The sequence below is a fragment of the Rhipicephalus microplus genome, chromosome 9 (genome assembly GCF_043290135.1).
Source record: "Rhipicephalus microplus isolate Deutch F79 chromosome 9, USDA_Rmic, whole genome shotgun sequence".
Classification (NCBI taxonomy): domain Eukaryota; kingdom Metazoa; phylum Arthropoda; class Arachnida; order Ixodida; family Ixodidae; genus Rhipicephalus; species Rhipicephalus microplus.
In genome coordinates this window covers 10,035,331-10,062,226 of record NC_134708.1, presented here as the reverse complement: position 1 = coordinate 10,062,226, position 26,896 = coordinate 10,035,331, and the positions used below count along the sequence as shown (strand labels likewise).

General features: G+C 45.7%; 1 protein-coding gene across 1 annotated transcript in view; it reads left to right on the top strand.

Annotated features, from left to right (window-relative positions):
* LOC142772174 (calcium-activated chloride channel regulator 1-like) overlaps positions 1 to 24,550 on the top strand; it is an 82,254-nt gene extending 57,704 nt beyond the window's left edge. The window contains exons 10-14 of the mRNA XM_075874338.1: positions 8,891 to 9,112; positions 10,233 to 10,506; positions 19,739 to 19,912; positions 23,218 to 23,469; positions 24,075 to 24,550. Of these exons, the coding sequence (XP_075730453.1) occupies positions 8,891 to 9,112; positions 10,233 to 10,506; positions 19,739 to 19,912; positions 23,218 to 23,469; positions 24,075 to 24,550 (1,398 nt within the window). The remainder of the gene's footprint in view (positions 1 to 8,890; positions 9,113 to 10,232; positions 10,507 to 19,738; positions 19,913 to 23,217; positions 23,470 to 24,074) is intronic.
* The last annotated feature ends 2,346 nt before the right edge of the window (positions 24,551 to 26,896 follow it).

Genomic DNA, 26,896 nt, shown 5'->3' with positions numbered 1-26,896 from the left:
ACGACTGTGGGCTGCGCTGCCGCGCAGACCTTCACCACTTACTGCGGCAGTGTTCCGGATTTGAAAAAAGGGCGAATGGCCATACAAGCTTTGCAAACCACAAATTATCGTGAAGCACTTCTTACGGACCCACGCAGTTATTATTTGCCCAATATGGAACTTAGAGTGGCCTGATCAGAGTAGTTTGGGGGGTCCGACAAACCACAGTACTGACCTCATACCGCCTCAGCACTAGTAATGGTGAATACAATAAGTGTAAAACCAGTGACACTGTGAACTAGTAGTGTAGTTAGAAAGTGCTGCTTATCCCCAAACAGGTCCTGTGCTTCCCTTTTTTCTTTTTTCAATAAAGGACTTTCCATCCATCCTTCCTTCTTGAAGATCTGCGCACATATCTCACTGGTTTTCTCACAGCGATTTTAGCCTCGGCGGCTCATCAGTCAGAGACGCACAGCGTGATGGTCCGACGTCCATGATCGACAGAAGCTCGGCATTGTGGCTTTTACCGGGACACGAAGACTCCACGTGTCGCATTTCGGCGCGGACCCGAAGGACAGCGGTGCTCCGTATAGAGTTATTTCTGACACGCAGCGCCCAGCACATGGAAACAGCAGGGCGTCTTGACGCTTCTCCTTATCTCCACAAAATGAGGCGGCTGCCTTTCATTCATTCTGGTGGCCATGGCACAAGGGTGGCCCGCCAAGCGCAACAACACGGAGGTGCCACGTTTGATTCCACGCACCGCAGTCTTTCCCTGGATTTTTTTTTCTTTCTTGTGTTTTCATATATTGTAGGCATTCAATATTAAGCACATCTACTATCTTTACAGATGTTCATCATCATGAATGGTCGTCATTTTCATCTGCTGTAGGGACTTGGCTTGCCTGAGTTCTGTGCCTCGAGTGTGGTTGCTTCATCGTGTCTTCTGGGTCTAACAAAGGTTGCCTTCACCGTTACATCACAAGTGGTGGTGTGTGCTCTACGATCTTCTGTCCTCTCCCAGCCCGCTTTGCCTCCTGAAGCTCCCCTCAGGTCGTCGTTTGTGCCAGGTGTCCGGTAATATGCCTCAGGACGAGCCAAACGGCGCTTCTGCGTCTACCTCCACGGCCCTGGCTACCGCGGCCTATTCATCGTGGATTATCACCGCGCACCAGCGTGATCCACCCACGTTCGCCGGACTTCAACGTGAAGATGTGGGGGATTGGTTGGACCAGTTGAAACAAGCAAGTTCCACTAACAACTGGGTTGATACTACCAAGCTTCGCCGTGTTTCTTTCTATCTGACAGGCGTAGCGAAAACATGGTTTTTCAATGATGAAACGGACATCACCGACTGGACACGTTTCAAGCAACAGCATCGCCAAATTTTTGGCAACCAATGGTTTGTCCAGCTCTCGCGAAGAAGACACTGGATGCTCGCAAGCAACAATGCGGTGAGTCTTACACATCGTACATAGAGGATGTGCTTGCTCTCTGTCGCCGTTTCAGCACGTCCATGTCTGAATCAGAGAGAGTTCATCTATTGAAAGCAATCGGCATGGTCGCGTTCAATGCCTTGGTCATACAAAACCCGACCACAGTCGCTGACGTTGTTGCCACGTGCCAACGCCTAGAGAAAGTTGAGTCCCAACGGTTACCGCCAGACAGCGCTGAAAACACCACCACGACTGATGCCTCATTGCGTGCCATGATCCGGGCGATTATACGGGAAGAGCTGCAATCTTTCGGCCTCTCAATGACACCGAGTCCACCTCCCCCTCCAACACTGTTTTGCGTGACGTTATCAAAGAGGAGTTGGCGTCCATGACCGGGCCAGCGTATGTAGTCTCTCCAGTACCTCGACTCCAGCCGACTTACGCACAAGTCCTCGCTGGCTCACCACCCGTCGTACAACCGATGCCCACACACTCGACGCCTGTCCCACTGGCTTCGTTAACTCCGAGTGCGCTTAGCCAGCCCTTTCACCCACCATGGCGGCCACCTCGTCCGATTTGTTATTACTGCGGCTATCGGGGCCACATTTCACGCTTCCGTCGGAAGAGTCAGCAGGACGAGCATCGTGGATTCCACACCTACGGACGGGATGATGGGACAAGCTGGTACGCTTTCCAACGTCATCATTATGATCCGCCACTACGTCGCTCACCGTCTCCAACTGCGACATCTGAGCCAACCACTGCTCTACTAGACGCCGCTCACCATCACCCCTCCGCCGCTCCACGTCTCCATTGCAACCTGTCTCGCAATTCACCAACCAACGCCCGCGAAAACTAACCTCTGCTGCTTTTGGAGGAAAAGCTGCATCGAACGAAAAGACAGAAATTCCTCCACTGCGTCCATATAATACGATATCTATTTTAATAGAAGGTGTGTACGTGGACGCTTTAATAGACACTGGTGCTTGTTTGTCTGTGATTGATCGTTCCTTGTGCTCACGTCTGCGAAAAGTCACCACCACTTATGATGGACCTACACTGATCGCTGCTCAAAAGGACGCCATTGGACCTGCCGCTATGTGCACCGCTCGTGTTTTTATAGCTGGTCTTCTCCATTTCGTGCCATTTGCCGTGCTGAGTTCGTGTGCCCACCAGATTATATTAGGCTAGGATTTTCTGTCTACGGCGAACGCTTTCATCTGCTGTCGAGAAAATGTTGTTCATATGATGGAAACTGACTATGCCCTGTATGCGGATGACAAGCCCTTTCGCTTGCTCGCTGCGGAAGATACCGAGCTACCACCTGGTCATCAGCGAATAGTTACCATCACTTCTAATGAGATCAACTCTAGTGACATGTTTGTCCAACCATCTGCACGCTGTCTCGCAAGAGGTATAGCCCTTGCTTCAAGTCTAGCGTGGTTCCACAATGGCTCCGGACTTCTCTACGCTACAAACCAGACGTCTGAGAAAATTCTCATTCCTGCAGGCACCACAATGGCTTGCCTTACCGAACCCCAACCTGTCTCTGTTGTCCCGCTTATGCCAGCGTGTTCTGACCTTCCTTTTATTGGACGTTCATCAAGCGTTTCTATCCTTGCTGCTACTATTAGTCCGGAGCTGACCACTTCACAGACAGATTAGTTGCTTGCCTTGCTACAATAGCATAAGAGATTGTTCGATGCCCATTCCTCGTCTCTGGGACAGACGTCCATTATTAGGCATCGTATCCAGACCGATGACACGTGTGATTCTTTCTGATTCTGATTCTTTATTTCAGCATTCATTTACAAGAAATGCTAGGACAGGAGCGAAAAGCCGCTATCATAGCGACTTGACGAAGGCCCCTGCCCCTACAGAATTAGGCAGGCGACAACACACGTACTCAAAAACTGTAATGCATCGACATACAGATTATCTTTCAAGGGACAAAAATTATCAAATCAATAAAACACTGAAATGTGTGTCGCAAATTGACAGCACAACAAAAAGTTTCCTTTTTTTTACACAGAAGACACTTTTTTTTAGTGAAAAGTTCACAACCTTTACAAACACAGTCATAGAAAATATTCAACACGGTGAAACCACACAGATTTTTAAGCACATAAGAGCATGTAGGAAGGCTTTCACACACACCACAAAAATAATAGATATACTATACCTAAGAAACAAGAAAGGAAAAGCAAGCACATATGTGGCATAAAATGACTAACATAAAGCCGCACGGCTAAGAAAATACCGCTTTAACATTCAACGTGAAGTAGTATTTAAATTATTGTTTTCCTCCTCAAGATCGTTAAGCAGTAATGATATACGGTATGGTCGCCGGTCTCTTTAAAGATTGGTTCGCGAAAAGGGGACAGCCCAATTTTCACGCTCTCTGATGTCATAATTGAGTTGATGCGGTTTGTTTAACTTACAAAGATGAATAAATGCACCATAGCTTCGTTTAACGCTTTCTTTATACTTCATGGCAAGGTTAAACTCATAATGGTAACGAAATGAGAGAACATTAAACTGAGCACACAGTGGACTTGTATGGCTGTCATAAGAAACACACGCCGTAATGCCGTAACATGCCGTAATGCTTTTTTTAGCATAAATAATGTCCTGCGATTCTTCTTTGACGTAGTTCCCCATACTAAATTACAACAATTAGTATGAGAGATAAATATTGTATTATACAACAGTAGCAATATTTTTTATGGAAGAACATCCCAAAGCCTACACAGTGCCCCGCATGCTTTCGCCATACGTGTTGCAACGCCTTCGATGTGTTTGTCCCACAATATGTGCTGATCAAAGATTACACCTAACGTTTTAACGTCAGCCGTGACTTCCATCGTACGCCGTCGACCATATCGCGTATCTTCGTCTGAGCGTGAGGTCATTGAACAGAATGTAGCCGATATGCTGCAACGGAACATTATACGTCCCTCCGCGAGGCCTTGGTCATCCTCTGTTGTTTTAGTAAGGAAAAAAGATGGCTCCATGCGATTTTGCGCGGACTACAGAGCAGTCAATAAGATTACCCACAAGGATGTTTACCCCATGCTGCGCATAGACGATGCTTTGGATTCACTGCAAGGTGCCGAGTACTTCTCAAGCCTAGACCTGCGTTCAGGTTACTGGAAAATACCCATGCACGAGGATGACAAAGAAAAGACAGCGTTTTCAACACCAGATGGGTTGTACGAATTCAACGTCATGCCATCCGCCTTTGCAATGCTCCAGCAACATTCGAGCGGATGATCGACACAGCTTTACGAGGCTTGAAATGGAAGACTTGCTTGTGCTATTTAGACGATATCGTTATTTTCTCGTCAACCTTCCCTGAGCACTTGCAACGACTGGAGGAAGTTCTCACGTGCCTTGCAAACGCAGGCCTTCAGCTGAACGCCAAGAAGTGCCATTTTGCGAGCAAGACGATTAAAGTGTTAGGCCACATCGCAAGCAAGGACGGTATTCGTCCCGATCCAGACAATATTTCCGCTGTCCAACACTTCCCGCGTCCTGAAAAAGCCAAAGATTTGCACAGTTTCCTCGGCCTCGCTTCTTATTTTCCCTCATTCATTCGAGACTTCGCCTCAATAGCTTCACCATTCCACAAGTTGCTCGGATCAGGCGTCGCCTTTGTGTGGTCTCCTGAATGTGAAGCAGCGTTCGCCCAACTGAACTGTGCACTCACATTCGAACCAGTCATCTGCCATTTCGACGAAACCATGCCTACGCTCCTGCATACAGACGCTAGTGGTCAAGGCATTGGTGGAATTCTCCCACAGCGAGTCAAATCTTCACGTGAGAAAGTCGTCGCATACGCGAGCCGTGCACTGACCCCTGCCGAAAAGAATTATACCATCACCGAACACGAGTGCCTAGCGGTCGTATGGTCGATACAAAAGTTTCGGCCTTATCTCCACGGCCGCCACTTTACTGTGGTTACGGACCATTACGCCTTGTGCTGGCTCTCGACAATCAAGAACTTGTCCGGCCACCTTGGTCGCTGGATTCTTCGCTTACAAGAATACGACTTCACGATTACATACAAGTGAAACAAACAACAAGACGCCAACGCACTTTCGTGTTGCCCGCTCTCTTTGGAGCCACTTAACAACCCCGCCACTGCCGCACTCGAGAAGCTTTCGGCCGTCTTTTCCCTACATGTTTCGTCATTAGCTACTGTGGACCCAACTTCTCCAAGGGAATGTGGTTTGTTCTTATCTCACCAACGTGCTGACTCTTACTGTCGACGCATCATGGACCGTCTTGACGGGACTTGCCGGCCACCTAACGCCCGTTTTTGCCAACAGCTGGCGCAATTCAAGCTCAACAACCACGTCCTGTACCGTCATATCTACCAGCCTGATGGTCAACGCTGGGTGCCCGTTCTACCTCACTTTCTTCGCGCTCAAGTCCTCAAGACAAATCACAACGACATGTCTGCTGGACACAAAGACTTCCAGAAAACGTATGACCGCATAAAATGTCACTACTACTGGCCGGGCTTGTCCACCTGTGTCGCAGAGTACGTTGCCTCATGCGCCCTTTGTCAGCGTCGCAAGCTACCTACATCAACTCGAAGGGGACAATTACAACCGCTCCCGTGTCCCCTGCAACCAGTCGAGGTAGTTGGCGTTGACCTGTATAGTCCGCTTCCTATGACTGTCACCGGCAATCGATGGATAGTTACAGCTGTCGACCACCCCACCCGCTACGCCGAAACCGCTCCCTTGCCTTCTGCATCAGCTTCGGAAGTGGTGGACTTCATCCTTCGAGCAATAATCCTTCGACACGGAGCTCCTCGTGTACTCCTGAGTGACCGTGGAAGAGTATTTCTTTCAGAACTCGTCGAAGAAATGCTCAAGGCGTCCGGCACTACACACAAAACAAGCTCCAGTTACCATCCTCAGAGGAAGGGCCTGACTGAGCGCTTTCATCGTACACTGTCAGATATGATAGCGATGTATATCGAGCCCGACCACAGAAACTGGGACAGCATTTTGCCATTTGTCACTTTTGCGTATAATACCTCTGTACAGCGCACAACCAGTTACTCGCCGTTCTACTTCGTCCACGGTCGCTCCCCCTCTTCTTTCCTCGATGTTTCGTTCTTCTCTGCGCCTGTCAAACCATGTTCATCTTCAAATGAAGAATACGTGTCTCGTCTACTTCATTGCCGCCAGCTGGCTCGCGTCAACACTGAAGCCAAGCAACAGGATCGCAAGCTTGAATATGATGCCTCTCATCGTGCCGTGTCTTTCAGCCCTGGCGACGAAGTCCTCCTTCTTACACCCATTCACACTCCCGGCCTGTGCGAGAAGTTTCAATTACGTTTTAGTGGCCCCTACACTGTCTTGGAGCAAACGTCTCCTGTGAATTATCACGTGGCACCCGTTCTTCGTCCAATGGACCGCCGCTGCAGGGCAGCAGAAATAGTCCACGTATCCCTCGTGAAGCCTTTCATACGGCGTTCCTTTTCGCTTTAAACTGCGGCCAAGAACTGCTGTCACGATGACCGCTTTCACGTGGGGGGATGTTAGCGTAGGCATTCATTAAGTACATCTACTATCTTTACACATGTTCATCATCATGAGTGGTCATCATCTTCATCTGCTGTGGGGACTTGGCTTGCCTGAGTTCTGTGCCTTGGGTGTGGTCGCTTCATCATGTCTTCTGGGTCTAATAAAGGTTGCCTTCACCGTTACATCACAATATATAGATACGTATGCATATACGGTAAATGACATCGACGCCGGCAGCGAAATCTAGCCAAGAGTGTCTATATATTTGATATCACAACAAAAGTTGCTCCGTGGAGTGTATCTCGCGACGGAGCTGAAGATCGGCCAATGGAACACACAGGAAGCACTCTCAATCTGTGAATGAAATAGACTTCCTCCTCATGGATCAGACGAAAGTATTACCGGAAGTGCTCCGAATCTGGTAATGAATGACACCATAAAAGAGGACCATTCCGGTAAAAGCCGAACGTCAGCCAATACGTAAGATCTTCCCTACCGCGCGATAACGGCGCGCGACGAGCGTCGACCCCCTCCTTTTTGCGGGGCAAAGTGCGCGTGGGAGATGAGAGCGCGGCCGCCGTGTCGTGACGATGTGGCGACGCACGCTCATTGCGCCATCTTGCTGGTAATGCTGAAAACACGACAGTTTCCCCCCGAGATGTCCGTTAGCAGCGGTAAGCGTATATGTAGATATCTTGCCGTGTAAAGGTTAAAAGAGGTGGTTCTCTGTGGCTCAGTGGTTAACACATCACACTCACGACTCGGAGGTCCCAAGTTCGATTCCGCGCACCGGAGTTTTTTCTGGATTATTTTTCTTTCTTACTTTACATACATAGATATATACATATCTGGTAAGTGACGGCGACTCCGACGGCAAAGTCTAGTCGAGAGTGTAAATATAATTGCTATTGCAATAAAATTCACAGGATATCAACGGAGTGAATGATGAGCGGGGCGAAGCGGCCGTCCGTCTCATTCTCGGTCCATGTGGTCGTGCGTGCGTCTTTCCTTCTAGTGAACACTCGAAATACCATCATCTCGCATCTTAGTGCCGGTTACGTGTGACAATGCCAGACTAAGGCGATCTTCGCCCCCTCGGAAGGCAATTATGAAGGAAAGGCAGGCAATGAGCATGTGTCTTGACTAGTACATGAAACTGCGAAGTACAATCACGAGATAATTAGTGTGTTTGTCAGTTACTATGACATGCTTACACATGATGGCCAAATTAAATGCATCTTGAACGCTTCATAGATTTCCTGAGCAGATGTCACGATTTCCGTGCTCGGGATATCTATGAAGTGTTCAAGATATATTTCATTGGGCCATCATGTCTAACCACACCGTCCATCGTACTAACCAACAAGCAGGTTATTTATCTTCGTGACTGCACTTTGCACTTTTACGTACTAGTCGAGACGCATGCGTATCGGCTCTCTTTTCTGGTTTTGGCTTTTTATTTCCTTTCGCAAGGCGTTTGTATTCGTTCACATGAAATAAATGCTGAAGTTGTTAGACAGCGCTCTCTCCTCTTGTAGTTCTTCCCTCGTATACACCCAGGCTGTATTTTTTGACAATGAGTTTTGTTCCCCGTCGTGCAAGTCGATCCCGAAAAGCGTGGCAGCGAAACCTCCGGTGGCCTTCACATGCCGGAACAGTCGTACAGGAACGTCACGTATGACGTTACTTCTAGGCCAGAAGGTCACTCTCGGCTCTAGCGTAATGAATGCCGGTAAATTAGTGAGAACCGTGAAGCGGTACTGTGTACTTTACTGTGACTAGACTTACGTACTGTAATATTCCAGTCTATTACCGCAGGTTTAGCTTCGCTATTATGGCAAAACAACTTTTTAATGATACTGAAATCTAAATCAAACCTGAACATTCAACGCATTGTCTAAATTAACAATGACATTCTCGTGTCATCTACAGATTGCCAATTTTGAGGATTATTTCACGACCATTTGGGAGGAAAAGTTCATTCTCGAACCAACTTTGGGTAACAACACCGTTGTCATTGTTGACAAACTAATGGATCACTCAGACACTGACGTCTTAGTCACCCTCATCGATCCGAGTGGGCAAGAATGCGAGATGTGCGAAGAACAAGACGACATTAAGACGAAGAAAATCCTCATACCAAGTCCGGCACAGGTAACCTACAGCTTTTTTTTTCTCAGTACGGCCAATGTAACTGCTCCTGCTCAACTGACACTAGTCCGAAATGTTTAACGCAGCGCAAATAAGTACGTCGTTTGGACAAAAATGACAAGTTGTAATTTATGTTTTACAACGCTGAACGTTATCTGGAGCGGAGCGTGCTCGAGAACTTTGTGAGGTGCAACGGAATACCATATGTTTATGACTCCCGCACCGACATCTTGACCATAGTATACATTATTTTGAGATCTCGTAGTTCATATCCACACTACAAAAAAGGGCAAATATTTGTACATTTCCTGCGTCGATATTGTATAGGCTCCATCCCTTCGGAAGTTCGTTGCACGTACCGTGAAATTTTGGACATTGCCCCTCCGGCGATACACATACTTCACAGCTCTGCAACAGCGTGCGCAAGATGTACTGCTCGCATCTTGCGACATGTGGTGTCCATAAGTACACCGAAACCTTTACCGTCGGGACGTGTGCTGTACTAACGCTGGCAGTTCCACAAAAGATACACACTCCTACAAAGAAAACACGATCTGAACCACGTACAAGAATAGTGCGCTAACACAGAATGCGCGCAAGCGTGATGAGTTAATTCCAATCCTGGCTTCTCTCACACATTTGCTGCTACATGTATAGGCAGAGTAACAGACGCTCTGCCATTTCAATTCCAACTCGAAACGCTACAATAGGCTTTAAATTTTGACCATGTTTTGGCTTATTTAATATTTGCCCCCTAACGAAGGCCCAATGTTGAGCCTCCTGGGGAGCGTCTACAATAACCAGGCTGATAAAAATATTCCTGTAACTCGGAAGGTTGCAACCAATGTTTATTGAGATAGCAGGCTATCCTAGTTTTTATTTTGAACTATTGTTGAAGCACGGCTGACATCTTGAGTGTTGTTTTCTACAAAAGCAACTCTTCCAGACAAGGTGGTGTGCTCCCATGGGGTTACAGAAAATGCTGGATGAGTAATTTCCAAAATTTACGGGCATGTGATAGAAAGACGCAAAAAGCACTTTTAAACTGATCGTGGTTCGATGTAGCCCATATGCCTTTGAGAGGTGAAGTTTGTTACTGATGGGTTTACGAACCCACCTATAGGATGGTGAGTGGACGATTCGTTTGGAGAGTCCCAACTCGCAAGAAATGCCGGTATACGTCCAAGTCAAGTCCCAAGCAAAAGATCCCAACGACGAGCCGATTCGGGTCAAGTGCCGAATGCAAAACATGGAAGTTGCGGAACCCAACGGAGCCATCATCCTCGCCGACGTCTACAAAGGCAAGAAGATTGTCCTCGATGCCATGGTGGTCGCCGAGGTCATTGGCCCCAATCCACCACACAAGACCACAGTACCACTCCTCGACGACGGCAGCGGTGAGATTTAAACCCCGATTCATTTATACTCATGTTCTGGGCGCTCGTACGCTGAAAACAAATCACACGCGATTAAGCAATAAATGGAGAACAAATGCTCACACTTTATTATGTAGTACATTGCTGTGTCGGAATGCTTTTGACAGTTTTGTAGCACCTAGGACGCTTCAGTTTACTTACAGAGTCGTCAATAACTCGGAAACCATCCCGAGCCTTACCCAACCCATCGATTAAAAAATGGGGAGCCCTTAGGCTTCGATTTTAGGAGTTAAACGGGATAACAATATTTTGTCCCTTCTGCATACTTTGGGAATATTTATTGTGTAGTCCTAATTAAGAAGTTTAAATTCTGGATTGTTACGGTGTATTCAACAATGTTAAAAGTGGCTTGCGCCGGTGAAGCTGTCCCATATGGCTGCAATATATGTAATAGGTGAAATGCTTTAAACCAAAAGCAATTCGCGTGGAATCTTTTCGCCCCTGTTGTGTACCCACTTAGTGGCCTTAAAAATAGACACTCCAGAAGGGGTGGCCGGCTTAGGGAAATGAAGTAATTATGATAATCACATGCTCTACCATCGATGGCACCACGCATTATTAATGCGATACATGTTGTATTGCGAAGCAGGTATACAGGAGGCATTTATTTATAAAGCATGCATACGTCAAATAACTCACGGCTCTCAGTCCCCAGCAGCTGCGAAGCAACTGACCACGGCGGCGGTCAGATCTGCAACGCAGCAGAGGGTGCTAAGAATCTCTGGATACGGACAGGCCGCCATTGGAACCTGAACTTGGCAACGTTTAACGCTAGAACCTTATCTAGTGAGGGAAGTTTAGCTTTACTATTCGAGGAGCTAGAGGGTGTTAAATGGGATATAATAAGGCTCAGCGAGGTTAGGAGGACAGATGAGGCCTATACGGTGCTACAGAATGGGCACGTCCTTTGCTATCGGGGCTTGGCAGACAGAAGAGAACTGGGAGTGGGGTTCCTAATTCACAAAAACATAGCTGGCAACGTAGAGCAATACTATAGCATTAATGAAAGGGTGGTAGGTATCGTAATTAAACTGAATAAAAGATACAAAATGAAGGTAGTACAGGCTTACGTGCCTATGTCCAGCCATGATGACGCTTCAGTTGAAAGACGTGGAATCGCCCATGAGTAAGGCAAAAACACAGTATAGTATAGTGATGGGTGACTTTAATGCAAAGGTAGGAAAGAAGCAGGCTGAAGACCAGGCCGTAGGAGATTGTGGCATCGGTACTAGAAACGCCAGAGGAGAGCTACTAGTAGAATTCGCAGAACACAATAATTTACGGGTTTTGAATACCTTCTACCGAATACGAGAAAACCGCAAGTGGACATGGAGTAGCCCTAATGGTGAAAATAAGAACGAAATAGACCTCATAATGAGTGCACACCAAGGAATCGTGCAGGATGTGGAAGTGGTTGGCAAGGTACGATGCAGTGACCATAGAATGGTACGGTCTCGAATTCGCCTAGACTTGAAGAAGGAACGACAGAAACTAATACGCAAGAAGCCGATCAATGAGCTAGCACTGAGAGGGAAAGTGCAGGAATTCAGAGTGTCGCTGCAGAACAGGTACTCGGCTCTTAGTGAGGAAACCAACCTTAGCGTAGATACAATGAATGATAATCTGTCGAGTATTATTACGGAGTGTGCAGTGGAAGTTGGAGGCAGGGTAGTTAGGCAGGACACTGGCAAGCTTTCCCAGGAAACGAAGAACCTAATTAAGAAGCGTCAAATCATGAAAGTGTCAAGTACAACAGACAAAATAGAACTGGCAGAGCTTTCGAAGTTGATTAATAGACGTAAGGTATGCGATGTAAGAAGGTATAACATGGAGAGAATTGAACACGCTCTGAAAAACGGAGGAAGCGTCAAAGCAGTGAAGAGGAAACTTGGGATAGGCAAAAGTCGGATGTATGCACTAAGGGACAAAGAAGGCAAAATAACTACCAATATGGACAGGATAGTTAAAATAGCGGAGGAGTTTTACAGAGATCTGTACAGTAGCCGAGACAACCACGACATTAATACTATAAGAACTAGCAGTAACCCAGATGACACCCCACCAGTATTGATAGAAGTCAGAAAAGCTTTGGAGAGCATGCAAAGAGGCAAAAGCTGCTGATGAGGATCAAGTAATATCCGATCTGCTGAAAGATGAAGGACAAATTGTGTTAGAAAAACTAACCACCCTGTTTACGAGGTGTCTCCTGACGGGAAGACTACCAGAGTCTTGGAAGAACGCTAACATCATCTTAATACATATGAAAGGAGATGACAAGGACTTGAAGAATTACAGGCTGATCAGCTTGATCTGTGTAGTATACAAGCTATTTAGAAAGGTAATTGCTAACAGAGTAAAGAAAACATTAGAATTCAATCAACCAAAGGAGCAAGCAGGATTTCGAACAGGCTACTCAACAATTGAACACATTCATACTATCAATCAGGTAATATAGAAATGCTGAGAGTATAACCAACCACTACACATAGCCTTCATAGATTACGAGAAGGCGTTTGATTCAGTAGAAATATCAGCCGTCATGCAGACACTGCAGAATCAGCGCGTAGATGAAGTATATATAAACATTCTGGAAGAAATCTACAGGGGATCCACTGCTACCATAGTGCTTCATAAAGAAAGCAACAGAAAGCCAATCAAGAAGGGTGTAAGACAGGGGGACACAATCTCCCCAATGCTATTTAACGCGTGTCCACAGGAGGTTTTCAGAAGCCTAGAATGGGAACAGTTAGGGATAAGAGTTAATGGAGAATACCTTAGTAACCTGCGCTTCGCCGATGACATTGCATTGCTTAGTAACTCAGGGGACGAATTGCAACTCATTATCACAGAGTTAGACAAGGAGAGCAGAAAGGTGGGTATTAAAACTAATCTGCAGAATACAAAAGTAATGTACAAAAATATCTGAAGAGAGCAGCGCTTTGAGATAGGTAACAGTCTACTTCAAGTTGTAAAATATTGTCTACTTAAGGCAGGTAATAACCGCGGAGCGGAACCGCGAGGTTGAAGTAACTGGAAGAATAACAATGGGTGGAGCACATTTAGCAAGCCCTGTCAAAATATGACAGGTAGATTGCCACTATCCCTCAAGAGGAAAGTATATAACAGCTGTATCTTGCCGGTACTTAGCTACGGAGCAGAAACTTGGAGACTCACAAACAGGGTTCAGCTTAAATTGAGGACGACAAAGCGAGCAATGGAAAGAAAAATGGTAGGTGTAACCTTAAGAGACAAGAAGAAAGCAGAGTGGATTAGAAAACAAACGGGGGTTAAGGATTTCATTGTTGAAATTAAGAAGAGGACATGGGCTGGGCATGTAGCGCGTAGACAGAATAACCGCTGTGATTAAGGCTAACTGACTGGATTCCCACAGAAGGCAAGAGGGTTAGGGGGAGACAGAAGGTTAGGTGGGCAGATGAGATTAAGATTTTGTGGGTATAAATTGGCAGCAGCAGGCACAGAACCGAGTTAACTGTCGGAACATGGGAGAGGCTTTTGTCCTGCAGTGGACGTAGTCAGGCTGATGATGATGATGATGATGATGATGATGATGATGATGATGATGATGATGATGATGAAAGTTACGTTGACTGCATTTCCAAGCAAAGTAAGGTATTTTCACTGAAATACTAAGCCGAAGCATGAATGTGTGGTGGAACAACTGCTTACCACGCAAACGACTCCACTTGGTTCCAGAATTTTTCATTTATTTTTATTTTATTTGCATTTTACTCAATTTCTCGGTCACGCACAAGATGATTTTTTGCCGACAACCAACGACGCCACCGCGAGAATTTGTGCGAAACAGGCTATTGGAACTTTCGCGTTAAAAAGGACGAATGGTTGACTCTACAACCGAAAAAGTTTGCTGCACGCTGCTACCTCTATAATAACGTCACATGATACCCCACCGTAGTGTAAACTTGGTACTCAAGAACATAGGCCAGCAAAACGTAAGGAGCTCACGCAAACTCCCTCAAAAAATATATTTTAGGCTTTGGACTCACTCAGACTCGAGCAAATTTTCCTGAGCCGGACTCACTTGGACTCAAACACTCACGAAACATTACTCATCGCGACTCACTCAAACGCACGGTTCGATCTAAGTCTGAGTCCGTGTGAATGGACTCATAAGCTCATCAGTCTAGAATTAGCTTCTTTGACCATGGTGTCAATGCTCTTTAATACCAATATCTCTCGTAATCAATGCCCTTCTAAGTGACGTTTGACACAGTATCTTCTAAAAGAATTTTTGAGTGCTTCCAGATCTATAAGGCCCTTACAAGATCTTAAAACAGATGACAGCATGAGATAATAATCAAGAACTTCCTTTCAAGAGTTGGTGGGGATAGGGCAAAACATCCTCTACGTAATTCACACCTGTAATCAATATATATCGAAGCGATGTAATAACGACACCACTTTGGAATACCACTGAGTAGACGTGAGTATAAACGTGAATCCAGGTGAGGCTGATAGTAATGCTGAAGATGACTAGATAGAGGCTCAAGAATCTAGGCCTGGGGAGCGAGAAAATGAAAATACTCCCAACACTGGATAGAGCCATCCTAGACTTCCAGAACTTTACAGTGACAGTTTCAGCGTCATTTCCTCGTGACCCACTGCCGTATTAAGCGGCGTGGGACACACAGCTCACATACACAGGGTGGCCCGCACTCCTAGTCGTCATTCAGGTATTGACTGCCTATGTTCAAAATTATTTTTGAGAAAAACTAAGTATACGCAGTTCGATGGTTCCGAACATATTACTGGAATACCTTAGGGAAAATGGTTTGGAGATATTATTGAGTTGAGTAAACATTTAAAAAAAAATATTGCTGGAGCAGCTCTTTAACGAAACGCACATGCCATGAAGAGAGAGAGCCCGTATTCAATCTCAATGACAATGCCTTTATTTTCACCGACTGCTCATAAACTTGAGTACACAGAAATGCTCATTGCCGCAGTGAAGAAGCTTCCAGTGCGGAAATACCAATTCTATCATACTCATGGAGTTTGATATGTATGAACGAGCACACAAAAATACATGAAGATATACTGACAGGTACGCAATGTATTCAAGATGCACTAGCCTATCGAATAGCTGAAAAACACAGGCGAGGAGGTGACAAGGTTTTGAGCAGTTTTTTTTTTTTTATTACTCAGCGGTAAATAGTGTTGCCCTAATAGTTTTCTTTGTTTACTGGGAGAGCTAATTTTGATACTAAATTTATTTTACCAGTAAGGTACTGAGCAAGTTAATATCTGCGGTGTTACATCCCAAAACCATGGTACGATAATGAGAGACACCGCGATAAAGGGCTTGAGAAATGTCCACTACTTGGTGTTCTTTAATAATAACTGCTGGGGTTGATTCCCTTGTGGGGTTTAACACCCCGAAATTACCATATGATTATGAGAGAACCGTAGTGAAGGGCTACGGAAGTTTCAATCACATAGGGTTCTTTAACGTGCACCTAAATCTAAGCACGCGGGCTCCAAGCATTTTGGTTTCTATTCAAAACGTGGCCGCCGCGACTGGGATTCGATCTTGCCACCTGTTTCTCAGCAGCTAAATGCATTAGCCACTAGACCACCATGGAGAGTATCTGGTGTTCTTTAACCTGCCCTGCTGACATCGCACAGCACCCTGGCCTCACTCATTTCACCTCCTCCGAAATGCGAATGCCGCGGCATGTGACGTGATGATCAATGAGCAAGATAACGATCAAGTTAAGGATGAACTGATTCAATGAAAGAGAGATAGTGAATAAGCAACAACAGCAGGGAAGTGAGAGAGAGTGAATAACTCATAAGGTCATTATAATAATCAGCAGCAGCAGCAACGTCATCATTCTGACTGCGTCCACTGCAGGACAAAAGCCTCTCCCATGTTCCGACAGTTAACTCGGTCTTGTGCCTGCTGCTGCCAATTTATACCCACGAAATCTTAATCTCATCTGCCCACCTAACCTTCTGTCTGCCCCTAACCCTCTTGCCTTCTGTGGGAATCCAGTTAGTTAGCCTTAATCACAGCGGTTATTCTGTCAACGCGCTACATGCCCAGCCCATGTCCTCTTCTTGATTTAAACTTTGAAATTCTTAAACCCCCGTTTGTTCTCTAATCCGCTCTGCTCTCGTCTTGTCTCTTAAGGTTACACCTACCATTTTTCTTTCCATTGCTCGCTTCATCGTCCTCAATTTAAGCTGAACCCTGTTTGTGAGTATCCAGGTTTCTGCTCCGCAGCTAAGTACCGGCAAGATACAGCTGTTATATACCTTCCTCTTGAAGGATAGTGGCAATCTGCCTTTCATATTTTGACAGTGCTTGCTAAATGTGCTCCACCAATTGTTATTCTTCCAGTTACTTCAACCTCGCGGCTCCGCTCCGCGATTATTACCTGCCTTAAGTAGACAATCTTTTACAACTTGAAGTAGACTGTTACCTATCTCAAAGCGCTGCTCTCTTCCAAGATTTTTGTACATTACTTTTGTATTCTGCAGATTAAATTTAATACCCACCTTTCTGCTCTCCTTGACTAACTCCGTGGCAATGCGTCCCCTGAGTCACTCGGCAATGCAATGTCATCGGCGATCTAGGCCTGTGAAAACCTCCTATAAGCACGCGGTGAATGGCATTAAGGAGATTGTATCCCCCTGCCTTACACCCTTTTGGTTGGTATTCTGTTGCTTTCTTTATAAAGTACTATCGTAACATTTGATCTTTTGTACGTTTCTTCCAGGGTGTTCATTATGCTTCATCGACGCCCTGATTCCGCAATGTCCGCATGACTGCTCATATTTCTGCTGAATCAAACGCCTTTTCGTAATCTATGAAGGCTATGTATAGTGAGTGCGTATATTCTGAACATTTCTCTATTACCTGATTGATATTATAAATGCGGTCAATTGTTGAGTAGCCTGTTCGAAATCCTGCTTATTCCTTTGGTTGATTGAATTTTAATGTTTTCTTAACTCTGTTAGCAATTACCTTTGTAAATAGCTTGTATACTATGGAGAAAAAGCTGATTGACCTGTGATTCTTCAAGTCCTTGTCATCTCCTTTGTTACGCATTAGGATGATATTAGCATTCTTCCAAGACTCTGGTACTCTTCCCGCCAGGAGACACCTCGTAAACAGGGTGACTAGTTTTTCTAACACAATCTGTCCCCCATCTTTCAGCAAATTTGATGTTACCTGATACTCACCAGCAGTTTTGCCTCTTTGCATGCTCTCCAAAGCTTTTCTGACTACTTCTATCACTGCTGGTGGGACGTCATATGGGTTACTGCTAGTTCTTATAATATTAGGGTCGTGGTTGTCCCGGCTACTGTACAGATCTTTGTAAAAGTCATCCGCTATTTTAACTATCCTATCTATATTGGTAGTTATTTCGCCGTCTTTGTCCCTTAGCGCATACATCCAATTTTTGCATATCCCAAGTTTCCTCTTCAATAGCTTTGAAGCTTACTCCGTTTTTCAGACCGCATTCAATTATCTCCATGTTATACCTTCTTACATCAGATACCTTACGCCTTGTAATCAACTTCGAAAGCTCCACCACTTCTATTTTGTCTGTTGTACATGAGACTTTCATGCTTTGACGCTTCTTGATGAGATTCTTCGTTTCCTGAGAACGCTTGCCAGTGTCCTGTCTAACTACCCTGCCTCCAACTTCCACTGCACACTCCGTAATGATACTCGTCAGATTATTATACATTGTATCTACGCTAAGGTTGGTTTTCTCAATAAAAGCCGAGTACCTGTTCTCAAGCGAGACTCCGAATTCGTGTCCTTTCCCTCTCAGTGCTAGCTCATTGATTGGCTTCTTGCGTATCAGTTTCTATCGTTCCTTCGTCAAATCTAGGCAAATTCGGGACCGTATCATTCTATGGTCACTGCATCGTACCTTGCCAACCACTTCCACATCATGCACGATGCCTGGGTGTGCACTCATTATAAAGTCTATTTCGTTCTCATTTTCACCATTAGGGCTCCTCTATGTCCACTTATGGTTTCCTCGTTTTCAGTAGAAGGTGTTCAAAATCAATAAATTATTGCGTTCTGTGATTTTACTAGTAGCTCTCCTTTGGCATTTCTAGTACCGATGCCACATTTTCCTACTACCTAGTCTCCAGCCTGCTTTTCCCCTACCTTTGCATTAAAGTCTCCCACCATTATAGTATGTGTTTTTTCCTTACTCGCTCCCGATTCCACATCTTCATAGAAACTTTTAACTTAAGCGTCGTCATGGCAGGATGTAGGCGCATAAGCCTGTACCACATTCATCTTGTATTTCTTATTGAGTTCAATTACGTTAACTACCACTCTTTCATCAATGCTATAGTGTTCCTCAATGGTTCCAGCCATGTTTACGTGAATTGGAAACCCCACTCCCTGTTCTCTTCTGTCAGCCAAGCCCCGATTGCAAAGGACGTGCCCATTCTGTAGCACCTTATAGGCCTCATCTGTCCTCCTAACCTCACTCAGCCCTATTATATTTCATTTAACACCCTCGGGCTCCTCGAATAGTACAGCTAGACTTCCCTCACTAGATAAAGTTCTAGCGTTAAACGTTGCCAAGTTCAGGTTCCAATGGCGGCCTGTCCGGATTTAGAGAGTCTTAGCACGCTCTGCTGCGTTGCAGATCTGACCGCCACCGTAGTCAGTTGCTTCGCAGCTGCTGTGGACTGAGGGCCGTGAGTTAATTGACGTATGCATGCGGGAGGTAGTGGCCAGCTACTGCACCATGGTAGCCCATCCTTCTCTGGTGAGGGAGTGCGTTACCGGTGGTGGTCACCGGTGAGGCCGCATGCACCCCAGGCCTCTTAATGCCCTTCCATCACCACGCGGTTTTTTTTCCGGTTGGGAACTGCGCGGCGCCGGGATTCAAACCACGAACCTTTCGCATGAGAGGCTGATGCACTAACCATTACGTCATCGCCACCATCATTAGGTTATTAGGTAGTTTCATTTAAATAATAATGCACATGTGGTGATCCCCTGCCTCTGCTGGACGCGCGGAATCACGCTTCTTATCCATGATTCAATACGCAAAGTGTCAATAAACTCTGCGAGTAGATTCGACTATCCACCACATCGAATACAACTATCGAGACGCAGTACTTTAGTAAATGCATCGCTTGTCAAGTGTTATCATCAAATATTTTACAGACCCCGACATCAGGAAAAATGATGGAACTTACAGCGGCTACTTTGTCCAGTACACTGGCAGAGGGAGGTACGTCGTCACGGCTCACGTTTTGGGAAATAACAAGACCCGAGAGAGCAATCCGAAGTTTAGCCTCAGCAGCTTTGACAGCACCAGTACGTTTGCCATGTCACCTGGTAAGCTGCGCTCGTGCTCGCATTGAAGTATACTGAACTGATCAAGAAAGTTATAGCTTTGCCACAAAAGTGAAGAAATGAATGCAATATCAACAAATTAAATTACGGCGCTAGCCTCTGCAAGGTTAGCACTTTATGAAGTAAGGCTAGTGTAAAGTAACGCTTGCGCAAGTAGCTTAAGGTGTGGGTTCAATGAGAATGTTTGTACTCCATGACTAGCCAATCTCTTGCACAAATTTTTATTGCGATAGCAATTATATGCACACTCTCCTCTGAATTTTTCCGCCGGCGTCGGCGTCGACATCGCCGTCACTCACCGTATGTGTATACGTATCTATGCAAATGTAAACGCAAGAAAGAAAAACAATCGCAAAAAAGAGTCCGGCACGCGGCATTAAACTCTGAATTGTGAATGCGAGGCGTTAACCACTGAGCTACCAAGTAGCTCTTTTCATTTCCTTATTAAAGAGCCACCGAGTGGCACTTCCTTACACATTCGAACGGCAAACTATTTATACGCCTTTTCACCCAAGAATTTCTGGGCGCCACCATAGTCCTCTCTGGGCTGTTGTTAGTGCGCACAACCCCCCAGATCTACTGCCGAAGCTGTAGCATCTGCTTTTGTACTTTCGTGCAACAGCCCAGAAAGGAGGAAATCCTCTGCGTAAACAAAAGGTCCATATCTACCACTTACCGCTGTTTACGGGCATCTCGGCGGGAACTATCATGTTTTCAGCATTACTAACAGCATGGCGCAATGAGCCCGCGTCACGACATCGTCCCGAAACGCCGGCGTACACTTTAATCTTCCATGCGTACTTTGACCCTCGGACAGGAGGGGTGGATGCTCACTCGCGCGCTTTTATTTGTGCTGGGGAGGATCATACAACTTAGCTGGCCTTCTGCTTTCACTGGAACGACTCTGTGCCAGTTACCGGGCGCACAAAGGTCACTGGAATCGTTGCGCAGCCTCAGTTTGCGATAAAGGTGCGCTTTCCAGACAGAGTGAATTAAGAACTGACGCTCATTCGCGTTCATCTGTACCTACGAGTATGTTTCGTGCGTCATTTGTGCATGAGTACGTTTTGTGCGTCATGTGTGCGTGAGAAACGCGAGGCACGTTTCGATCGGCTTGCCATTTGGCGCGTGACGTTTCAATTTGTTGCTAACGAGTTCAATGCTTCACCTTTCTGGCTAAGCTGTGACTTTTCTTTAAAAAAAAACAGACAAAACACAGACGCGCACAAACTTCCAAGCAAATTGCAGATACTTGGGAATTTTTTACGTCGCCGAGCTGTGCGTGTTAGCTTGCTCCTGGGCGCAATTAAGCCCCCTAAATAGCTTTTATTTTTGGGGGGTCATGGACTGCCTCTCTACTGGTCTGTGAACCGGGCAGCGTAACGTCACCTACGTGACATTAGATATGTAATGATCTTCTCGATTACAAATTCAGTTGAAATTTCGCGCCCGTCTGTGTTTCGTCTGTTATCTAAACCAATTTGCGCAAGAGGTCAGTTATCGTTGCGTAAGTAAGGCTTGCGTAAATATAAGTAATCGATCAATCAAGTTTTTATTTCAGCTGGTTACAACAAGCTGGTGATGGCGATAAAGAAAGCATCGAACTTAACGCCACTTGACGGACCTCGATATTCGTAAATGTCAGCAGTAGGCACAAAGTGAAAGACAATTACTGCTCGGAAAGTTCACACAAAAGACTATGCATCTACAAAACAAATAAAAAAGAAATTATTACAATTGGTACTACCGACGTATGTAATAATCAGCATCTGTACTAATCTTAATGTACAACTGTAAGTAAAGGCTAAGCCGAATAAAGGCTTTCTTGGCATCCGACCAGAGCAAACTAAACAAAACCAAGGCGTAAGGCACAGTCGCTGCAGACAGTGAGGCCATCTTATTGCTTACTATCGTTGGAATGCAATATGAGCGCTGAGAACAGAAAAGGGAAAACTGTATCGCCTGTGATTATCCCAGCAACGGTAGGGTGCGCATATGTATGCTGAGATTACGACCAAGCGAGTCGCAGTGGCTGACATACCAATAATTTACCGCAATGTAAATCACACACAAATATTTTTCTATTAGCCCAATTTGCTTCATTATTTCCAAAACCAAGTAGCTGCTTAATGAACATTATGGCGAAGCAGCTCCAAACGCGAGACAGTGAACACCAAGGGCCCACAACGTTGTTTTCTGTGTGTACATTGTCCTGTAAAGTCTAGAAGACAGGGCGCGCAAACATGACCAGAAGAAAGAAATCAAAACACCCACTATCAACTGAGCACGTGCACAATGGAGAAAGAAAAAAAAAGAGGCCCCGGAACTTGTCTGTGCACGCTCAAAGGCGTACCTATCAAACCGACACGCCTGGGAGTCCACGAGACTTCACTGTTAAGGCATTTGGGTTCGTCTTTGCACAGGCTTATGGAAGATGGGCTCACGCATGTGCGACCACTGCTATCGATGTGCTACGCATTCATCATTAGACGAGTGTTTTCATTCCTGTGACAATATAAAACTATGAATTCATCGTATTTCGGGCTGAACCCACAAAACATAAATTAATAAAGGAGCGCCTCCGGTTAGAGACCTGTTCCAGTTACCTCTAGTAAACACTGCAGCCCTTTTGTCTTACATGTAGAACTGTCGCAGCTAAAAAGAACCCCATACACCCCACCTGCACTGCAATCAATGATTTAGTTGGTGCGCTTTACGAAACAATTGTTGGTCTACTTTTGGTCTATTACTTCAAAAATTCTAGTCATTTGCAGCCGTAAAAACAATAACTTCGTATCTAGTACCTACGTCCTTCAACCTCCAGAATCTATTTTCACGCAAAACACCAAGAAACGTTTTTTCACTCTCTCTAGACGTCTTTCGACCACATTCGCAGTGAAGCGTGCAGATACGTGGTCATATTTTTAGGTCCGCTCCGCAACAGTGTCCACTGGAATGCGAGAAAAACCTTCTAAAAGGCACGGAACCTGCTAAATAAAGCCAGCATTTTTTTTTTTTTTGCTCACACGACATCGTGGGGGAAACCTTGAACGTGTTTGCATGCTCAGCCTTTGAGAATGAATATCTACTCACGAAAAAGCTCAGCCCTATGTTACACTATCCCTTATTTTACGCCGTTCTGGCATAGGATTCTGGAACGTGCACCAAAATCTAAATGCATGGTTGTCTTCGCATATGGCGATGACAAATGCCGCCATTACTTGGGCTGGATTGATGGCATTCGTAACACGTACTTCAAGCTAATAGAAACCATAACGCATTGCCAGACACATGGAATCCAGGCTACTTCAAGGAAGCCTACTCGCCCGCCGAAGAGAGCCCACGCAAGCCCACCGGTGCCTTCCAGAGGATCGTGTTCGCAGGCTCCTTCCTGGTGACTGAACCCATCATGCAGAGTGATGTGCCCCCAGGTGATATCTGGAATCCTGAAGTGGTTCAAGTGCGCTCGGGAGCGAACCATACTTTGGAGGTGCAGGTCTCGTGGAAGTGGCCTGGAGCTCACATGACATTCGGAAACGGTAAGTGCGTGCAGGAGTGTATATTATTCTGCTCACTGTGAACCTCCTGAAACCTAGTTAAGCTTGGTGCAACACTTATCTCGAGTATAATTCAATAGTCTATTGGCGCACGACGCTTCGCGAATCCCATTACGCAAAACTTTAGAATTCCGGTACCAGCAAAGTTACGGCCGCTCGTACCAGTGGGCGCGCTGATAGCAACGCTGAGGTCGACAAAGGGGCAAGAAGATGCGTGCATATGTCATTGCGGGTTATTTCCTTGGACATTTTTTTCCATCACTAGGCTTACTTTCAGTGTGATGGCCTGCACGTGCACTGACATGTGGTGACACCCAACGGTGGCCACCAGAACTACGCGCAGCTGAGGATGCTTAATTCCGCCTACGACCGCGGACTTGCAAACATACATGGCCTTATTTTTAGGCAGAAGTAAAAGAGATCTTTAGGGCATTAACTAAATTGCAGGCCGCGTGCTGTGCTATAATATTTGGCTCGCGTGTTCTTGGGAGCCTCGACTACTTATCGGCTACGTTTTCTGATCATGCTCAAAGAGTGTTGCAGGAGCCCTGCAAAGTTCCACTGACGTTCTCTCCCGCTTTTTTCAGCTTCAGCCGTGGATATAAGAGCCAGCAAGGACGTGACCAAGCTAGATAAGGAGTTCGAAAAGCAAAAACGAATGACGGCAGCTGACGTTGTCCAAGGTAATCTCGACCCTCTCCCTGCGGGCCGCAAACACGAGGTCACCTTGATGTTCCCAAGCGAGTGGGGAGAACGTGAACCCAGCGGGGCCTTATCGTGGGCGATATTCCTGGCGGCTCGCGTAGCCAACAGCGACGGGCTCACGTCCAACAGGTTCCACATCATGCGTGTTCTTTACTTGACTCCTCCTGCAAGGACCACAGGGGCCACTACCACCACAGTGGCTACAACGACAGTGGCCGGCGTAGAGGGGAAGCCAAAATCACGTGGCCTGTCACAACCATTGGTTTGGTTCCTAATAAGCGGTATTGCAGTGGTGGTCGTCATTGCCGCTGTACTGGTCGTGCTATCCAGATCGAGCGCGAAGAACCACATCGTGTAAAAAAAAATTCTGAAAAAAAAAACATGATGCATGGCAAACTTGGTGATGTCACACTTCTGTTCTTTCTGTTTTCTGTCTTTCATTTCACAGTAATTTTGATTATTGTGACGACGCGGGATTGACGAGCACACAAAGCGCCTCAAACAAATACGCTTTATCGATCACAGGAACAAGACTGCAACGTCTTCGTAGTCCTTTGCCTTCGAACAAAAACACTCGCGCTGCTTCGTTGTCGCCACTACTGGCACATAAGCGCGCCATTATTCAACCTTTCAAAAAAAAAACATCGCCCCTATGTTGAACGTTCTGGAAGCAAAGCAAAACCAAAACTGCACAGTTAGTCACTGAAAGTAAGGCTTCATCCGAAGCACGTCGGCAATTTCTGGTGAATGTCTGCGGCGCTTCAAACACTGAACGCCGTCCGCAACAACCTCGAAGTTGACCTCACTTATGCGTCGCAGAACCTTGTAGGGTCCGAAGTATCTTCGCAACAGCTTTTCGGAGAGCCCCCGCTAACGAATAGGTGTCCAGACCCATACTTTGTCGTCCACGTTGTATATGACGGGTCTGTGCCGGAGGTTGTAATGTTTGGCAACGTCGTCTTGTTTTTGGGTCATTCATAACCTGGCGAGTTGTCTGGCTTCTTGTGCTAGCGGGGTATACTCATCGGCGCCTGTCTCATTGCCATCATTTTCATGATAGAGCATTGCGTCTAACGTTGTCGTAACTTCGCGTCCGCAATGAAGACTGAAGGGTGTCTTCCGTGTGGTCTCCTGACGAGCCGTATGGTACGCGAACGTGACCTACGGCAAAATGACGTCCCATTTCTTGTGCTCTGCAGCTACGTACATGCTTATCATGTCAGCCAGGGTCTTGTTGAGGCGTTCGGTGAGCCCGTTGGTCTGGGAATGATACGCCGTTGTCTTCCTGTGAGCTGTAGCACTTAGTCGGAAAATGGTGTCCAAAAGCACGGCCGTGAACGCAGTACCTCTGTCGGTGGTGACTATTGCGGAACCACTGTGTCTTGAAACGATGGCTTCAATGAAAAATTGTGCCGCTTCGGCTGCCGTTGCCCGTAACAGAGCACCTGTCTCCGCGTATCGGGTCAGGTAATGCGTGGCGACGATTATCCACATGTTTCCAGTGGCAGACTTTGGGAAGGGGCCCAGAAAATCTATGCCAATTTGTGCGAACGGTGTCGCCGGCACTCGGACAGACTGTAGCCAGGCCAGCTATATAATGTCTGTCATTGCTTTTCTGTACTTTTATGGAAATTTTCTGTTCCTGGTACCTTCCTTAAAAAAAACAAGCTTTTTGTATTTTAACGCAATCTTTTTGTTAATGCTTTTTCTGTTGTCCTACAGAAATTCTTCCTCACTAGAACAGATTTCAAATAACAGACTCCTTTCGTAATTGCACACAATATTCCCAATAATGTTTTTTCCACCAATTTTACACAAACTTTCTCTGCCTTGCAGATTGTTCAGGAATCATTTTACAATCTCAGTCTGTTTTCATATTGCTTGAAGCCTTCCATATTTAAGGAAAATGTATTTTATGCTCTGCTGAACACAGCATGTATTTTGACTAAGATTTGGATACCTGCACAGTTTATGTGCCACAAGTTGCAAACTTGACTAAAAACAATGCAGAAAACAGCACTGATAAGGACAAGCATGGCGCCAGCATTATTTCCAGCGTGTCATATTCACTAGTGAATTTGAAGGCAACTGTATCAACTTTCATATTTTATTCTTTATTGAAGCTCAAACATTGTATCAACTTTCAAATTTTGTTCTCAATTAAAACTCAAACCTCAGATTAAAACTTTCACTGACCCAGGGCATTCACAAGGGCAGCAACCTTTGGCAATAAATAATACTGCTCCTTCGATCTTCGTCATGCCTTTGTGCTTCTTTCTTGGTATGGTTTCCGCAATTTCTCTTAAGAAAGCAAAAAGGTGAGACTGTTTTTCTAAAAAGGCCACTGGGCTAAATAATTATGCGTACTCCTAATGTTCAGATGCTGCCTGAAGCATGAATTTTAACAAATCACAAAAAATACTCAAAATTACCGACTATAATGATGTTAACATATAAGAAAGTTCCCCGAAAATCGCCACTTGTGGAAAACGAGGCACAAGTGTCGCGCTACTTGCTGATTTCACCAATGCGAAAAGACAGAATTCATCGACTAATGCCTGAAAGAAGCCACAAGTCAGTAAAACTAAGGACAGCCTAGCGAAGGTCTCCTCCTGTGACCTTGTTGGTGGATTAGAATCACTGCTTGATCGTATCTATTTTCAGAATAACAGTGGCCATTTGAAGAAAAAAAAACTGGGTAACT